Source organism: Phaseolus vulgaris, chromosome 9 (assembly GCF_000499845.2).
Source record: "Phaseolus vulgaris cultivar G19833 chromosome 9, P. vulgaris v2.0, whole genome shotgun sequence".
Taxonomy (NCBI): domain Eukaryota; kingdom Viridiplantae; phylum Streptophyta; class Magnoliopsida; order Fabales; family Fabaceae; genus Phaseolus; species Phaseolus vulgaris.
In genome coordinates this window covers 28489531-28496286 of record NC_023751.2, presented here as the reverse complement: position 1 = coordinate 28496286, position 6756 = coordinate 28489531, and the positions used below count along the sequence as shown (strand labels likewise).

At 33.8% G+C, this 6756-nt stretch overlaps 1 protein-coding gene across 1 annotated transcript; it reads left to right on the top strand.

Moving 5' to 3' along the window:
* Positions 1-1322: 1322 nt before the first annotated feature.
* On the top strand, positions 1323-6411 carry LOC137821579 (probable methyltransferase PMT2). The gene is made up of 7 exons (XM_068626235.1): positions 1323-1623; positions 2127-2797; positions 3079-3289; positions 3691-3979; positions 4395-4760; positions 5563-5640; positions 5754-6411. The coding sequence occupies exons 2-7, from the start codon at positions 2150-2152 to the stop codon at positions 5983-5985; spliced, it is 1824 nt and encodes a 607-aa protein (XP_068482336.1). The 5' UTR covers positions 1323-1623; positions 2127-2149; the 3' UTR covers positions 5986-6411.
* Positions 6412-6756: the final 345 nt, after the last annotated feature.

Below are 6756 nucleotides of genomic sequence, written 5' to 3'. Positions count from 1 at the left end.
ATTTATCATTTTACATTTAAATCCTTTTGACGTACAAATAAGTAGACTTCATAGTAGTTTTATCCCTACACCTTTTCGTGTTAACATAAATAAATGAAGCAATAAGCAAAAATCCAAAGAAATCAATCACACTAACAATAATTTTATTCCATACAAATCTTCCATGTTAGAAAAAATAAGCATAATGAATAAATCGACAATACCTACTAAATAAAATCTAAAGACATAAACTTTCTCTTCATCAAACCATAAAGATAATAATCTCATTCCATACAAACCTTTTATATTAACAAAAATAGACATAATAAATAAACTAACAATACATACTAAATGGAACACGAAATCATAAACTTTCTCTTCATCAACCTAAAAACCAAACAACCTTATATGTAAACAAAACCTCACACCCCAATAAATTATTACAAAATCACCCCTACTCTTTATCCACCACCACTAACTAAAACTCAAATAACCTTAAGTCCTAACTCTTAAATTTCCACCATTATCATCCCCACTATGCACCCATAATCGGATTTCTCCAAAATACACATCTTTTCAATAAACCTAGAAATTCAAACCACAAAAATCAAAGATAATCAAAACATTTTCCCCTTTTGAATATCTTTTCTGTATACTTTATGTAATTAAAAAAATCATTTAAATATATTTTTTGTGCACCACGTTTCTAAATTGAACAACTATAGAAATAGAAAAGATATAAAGAATGATGGTTTTGTATTTACATTAATTGGTGATTAAAAATATTTAAAATGCAGTAAAAGGAATTAAATGAAAAATGATGAATTGTTTAAAAATATATTATATATATATTGAAGTATCATTCTAAAATGTTTCACATCTATAAACTACATGATAGTCACGTGACAATGATAATCATGTTATTTGAGATGACTAATGTGAATTTCTGTTAAAAGTTTATTAAATAAGACTTAGATACATAATAAAAAAAACTATTTTAATTTAGTAAAAGACTTATGATACAGAATGTCTCAAAAGAGTAAATTGAGTATTTAATTTAAATACTACTACCAATATTAACTTTAGAGATGTTTTCTAAACCTCAAATAAAAATTTCAATTTGTTCTATTGTGTGCTTTAAGTGAAAACTAGTTGAAGTTATTAGAATGTTTTTTATATTTTATTTAATAGCTCATTCAACTTATTTTTAAATAAAAACTAAATATTTGTATTTTAATACTTATGAACTTTTTAATATGTTTTAAAAATAATACGAATTCTTCTTTATACTAATTTCACTTGATGATAAAAATATAAAGTTATTTAAAAAAGAATATTTTATTATTCGTGGATAGTCCGGGAAAACATACCAGTTAGTTAACCAACCAAATAAACTATTCCTATGAAAGAGTGCAGAAGAGAGACATTCCCGTACCCCTCGTACCTTCCGGAACTCGTATATGTTAACTAACGAGGATCAACACACATTATTCCACTTCTCCTTCCAAACACAACAATAATCGAAATCTTTCAGATCCTCTTCTTTCAGGAATTTTCATTGATGAAGATGCATAACTTGATTCCCTAGGGCCTACCATCACCCAGTATTTTCATCATTTCTCTTTTGCTTTCGTTTTCGTACCAGTAAGTGACGAATCTCTCTTCCTTCGTCCCTATCTTATTGTTTCAACAACCTTGTTAACCGCTATAATAGGTTTTAATTTTCTGTCTTTTTGATAAAGAGGGAGGGTGGATTTTATTAGAGGAACTGTTTGATTGAATTAAATAACAAAGTTTTGCTTTCTTTCACTTTGAATTTCCCCTGTTGCTTAATTCGTTATGCTTTAAATTGAAAACGAGGAGGTCCGTGTTAATGTAATTGATTCACAGTATGATGTGGTTAAGGGTAATTTAAGTGAGATTGGTGTAGGAATTAATCTGTCAAAAGGGTTTGAAATTGTGGACAGCACCGTAGTGTGTTTATGCAGAGAACAAATATTTGAATGATGTAAATTATTTTTGTTTAGGCTGACTTCGGTTGCATTGATTGCTGTTGGGACCATTGGCTAAATTGGTCCCAATGGAGCATCTTGCTAGTTAGTTAATTTCACATTAATTCCTTAATACGTTTCACTTTAACCATGCAGAGTTTATATTGTAAAGATTCATCATGGTTACGAAAGGGAACCCTGGGGACAATAGAAATAATAGGAGTCCATTGTCTATTTTCATCGTAGTTGGCTTGTGTGGTTTCTTCTATATATTGGGTTTGTGGCAACGGAGTGGTTTTGGAAAGGGAGATAGCATAGCTGTTGAGATTACTAAACACACAGATTGCAGTGTTCTCTCTGATCTAAACTACGAGACTCACCATGATGATGATGTTGAAACATCTGATGGTTCTGACACACAAGTCAAGGAGTTCAAGCCTTGTGATGATCATTACATTGATTACACGCCTTGTCATGATCAAATGCGAGCAATGAAATTTCCCCGAGAAAATATGGCTTATAGAGAAAGGCACTGTTTCCCTGATGAAGAAAAATTGCATTGTCTCATACCTGCCCCTAGAGGATATTCAACACCATTTCCATGGCCCATGAGTCGTGATTATGTACCATATGCAAATGCACCTTACAAGAGTTTGACAGTTGAGAAGGCTGTGCAGAATTGGATACAATACGAAGGAAATGTTTTCAGGTTCCCTGGTGGTGGAACGCAATTTCCCAAGGGAGCTGATGCTTACATTGAGGAACTTGCATCTGTTATTCCAATGGACAATGGGATGGTTAGAAATGCATTGGATACTGGTTGTGGGGTATGTCAAATCATAAACAAACATCCTTGTTTTGGTTATATTTATTTTGTTGGCCTCTACATAATGTTTGCATGAAGAAATTATTGTCCATAATGAGACAGTGCTGGCTAATTGTAAGCTTTCCTAAATGAACCTTCCACATTTGAATGCTTCATCCATGACACATTTTCTTTTTATTGAAATACAATAATACTTTTTTGTTTCTCTTTCAAATTTGGAGCCTAAAGCTGTGCCCATTAATTATATATCATAGCTCATTTGCTGATTATTGATGGTGCTAGGTTGCTAGTTTTGGTGCTTACCTGTTTAAGAAAAATGTTGTTGCTATGTCAATTGCACCAAGGGACTCTCATGAAGCACAAGTTCAATTTGCTTTGGAAAGAGGTGTTCCAGCAATCATTGGTGTTCTTGGAACAATAATGCTTCCCTTCCCTTCTGGAGCTTTTGATATGGCACATTGTTCTCGCTGCTTGATTCAATGGGGTTCAAATGGTGAGAATTACTATGGCATTTCTGCTCTCAAACAATTAAAATATATCTTTTAGATCAATAAACAAATTTTTATGCATATATACCAATAATGAAGCCTGATTCAGCTTGTATTGATTGTAAAATTAACAACTTAGAAGGTTGACTTGTTAACTTCTTTGATTTGTTCTCCCGTGCTTAGACAACCTAAATTAATTTTGAGTACTTAAACTATGGCCCAGCTATTTCTTATTATAATGATCGTCGAAGGCCCCTTTTTCTTACAACAGATCAATATCTGTTTTTCCTAGTCACTTCGTTTCTTGGTTTCTTATTTACTATTTGATGGTGGGCTAAAGTATTAATTTGGCTTTTTGGTTGTAAGAAATATCTTTAAACTGTATTTATTGGAACTTCTTTCTTAGATGGAATATACATGAAGGAAGTGGACCGGGTTCTTAGGCCTGGTGGTTACTGGGTATTGTCTGGTCCTCCCATCAACTGGAAAAGGAACTTTCGTGCATGGCAACGTCCTGAAGATGAGCTTGAGGAGGAGCAACGACAGATTGAGGATATTGCTAAACTTCTATGCTGGGAAAAGAAATATGAGAAGGGTGAAATTGCGATCTGGAAAAAAAAGTTACAAAGCGGTGATTGCACTGAAAGAGAAATTCAACCTACAACGTGTGAAAACACAAATTCTGATGATGTCTGGTAAATTATTCTCTCAATCTTTTGCCCCTACCACTTTTTTCTTTTCACTGATTAATAAATACTTCTGTTCAGAAAGTCAAATTCCTATTATTACTCTTGCACTAGATTCTTTGTCGATTAGAAGGACAGAAGGACAATATGTATTTCAATTTAAATAACTGTTTAAATTTCTTCTAAAGTAATATTTTTCTCTTATGGCTTGTTCCAAACTATTTCCTTAAGCCTTCTTATCGGAAGGATACAAGAAGTTTGAGTTTTATTCTATAAGCATTTTGTAAGAATTACTTTTTGACTACAAAAATGGTGTCTTACAAGATTGAGTACTTGAGACACATGGTTTAACGAGAATTAGATTTCTTTTTGGATTATAGACTATTGGTTTCAATAACTTTCTGAAAGGTCTTACACTGAGTAGGTACAAGAAAATGGAAAATTGTGTAACTCCTAGTAAACCTGGTGGTCCATGGAAGACATTCCTAGAGAGACTCAATGCTGTTCCTTCCAGAATTACCAGTGGATCTGTTCCTGGTGTATCTGTGGAAGCATTTGAAGAGGACAACCGATTATGGAAGAAGCATGTGAATGCTTACAAACGGATCAACAAACTCCTTAGCTCGGGGAGGTATCGCAACATAATGGACATGAATGCTGGCCTGGGAAGTTTTGCTGCTGCACTGGAATCTCCCAAATTATGGGTTATGAATGTTGTGCCCACAATTGCTGAGAAAGCTAACCTGGGTGTTATATTTGTACGTGGATTGATTGGCATTTATCACGACTGGTAACTTCAGTGACATGTTTTCCTTTCCCTTTTTCATTTTGGCCTCTTGTCTGCAACTTTTTACTTTTTTTTTTTGTATGTTTAACCTATCTATAGAAGTATAACTTAAGATGACAACTCTAAGATCTAGTCAATTTGACATTCCACTTCATAAGTTAGTACAATAGTTCACATTTCTGAGATTGCACAAACAAACAAGACCGAATCAGAGCACAAACCCACAAAGCATAGGCCTAAGCCCTAACAAGAGTTCTCTCTCAAACATACATTCAAACTCATACCCTATCCCATAACTGTCTGCCATACATAAATATATCACCAAAGTATATAACACCAAGAGAAAAAGAAAAGAATAATGGAGTCAAAAGAAATGACACATGAAAATCAATAGATAACCATTTTCTTTGTCCATGATAGAAAATTATTTTTGCCCAATTTGTGTTTGATATTCAATACATCCCTACTCTTGCTTACGTCATAACTCCTTCTTAGTTCAAAACTGCACCTCCTAGGATTGGTCAAAGTCATTTTATTCAAAAGCTTGATCTGAGGTAATTGTTGAAAAGTGCAGTGATGATTACTTAAAGGCCGGAAAACGTATGCATTGTATTAAAAACAATTTTAGTATTGCTGAACTTTATGTTCAAGGATTACATTCAGGAATTTTTCTTGAAGCAATAAATTCTGCTAATTTTTGCAATGGATCATATGATCTGCCACACAGATTTTTAATTTGAAACTGAAGTGGTGGTGGGAGGAGGGGTGGTGAAGTTTTGTTTAATAATTATGTATTTCCTACCAGGTGTGAAGCCTTCTCCACATATCCAAGGACATATGATCTTATCCATGCAAATGGTCTTTTCAGCTTGTACAAGAATGGGTAAGTGCGTGCTAAATGTTTATGCTAGACCCTGTAGTGGAACAACCTTGGACACAGGCGTGCAAGGGAAACAATCTACTTTTGCGTTTTGCTAACTCAAATGATCAATGCAGATGTAATGCAGAAGACATTCTATTGGAGATGGACCGTATATTACGGCCTGAAGGAGCTGTAATATTCCGAGATCAAGCAGATGTGCTATTGAAGGTGAAGAAAATTGTGAAAGGAATGAGATGGAATACCAAAATGGTGGATCATGAGGATGGTCCAATGGTTTCAGAGAAGATGTTGTTTGCTGTCAAGCAGTATTGGGTTGCAGGTGACAACACCACGAGCTCGGAGTGATGGACCTAAGCAGTGTTGAAGCGGAAGAACATCTCCCAAATGGCATTTTTGACAAACTGATTCTAGTTGTGACTTGGATTCAAGATATTCCAGCTGAGTCAGATGGTTGGGGCATGAAATTTTCTGATGTCTTAACATCGGTGGTATAGATTTTTCTGGTTTCTTTTATTAAATTGTAGAGTTAATAGTTGTCCTATTTGTTAGAATTAATTAATCGTAGTCATAAGATTTGTGTATTTGGCTTCTCCAGAGTCACATTTTTTACTTCTAAAGCAATCAAACAACAGAAGACTAATGAGATCATCGAGCTATAGATAAGATCTTGATGAAACTCATGATAGCGTTTAGTTTTTCTTATACACTTCCGTCTTTTGTTTTGCCACTCTCTTCTGTTTTGTGAACGAAATTTAGGTCTTATCTTGTTCATTTTACAGCTTCAGTTAATTCTAAGTTTAGTGGGTATTTTTGGTTCAGCAAAACATAGATTACTTTCTGAGAGCATTTATGTTTTATTATTTTAAGCTTCGTTACCCAATCTGGTTTACTGGGGGAAAAAACGTGAAACAGTGGCATGATTTCTCTCATGTACATAAAAGTCTACATAAAATTTGCAGAGCAGAGCAAGGTTTTAAATGTTCAGACAGATATATACCTCTCTAAGGTTGCCATAAATTTCTTGGTCAGATTTAAGCATATAATAGTACCCTTTTTTTGTAATGTGGTCAATAATAATGGAAAATTAGTGTACATTGAATTTTTTTGTAATGTGAC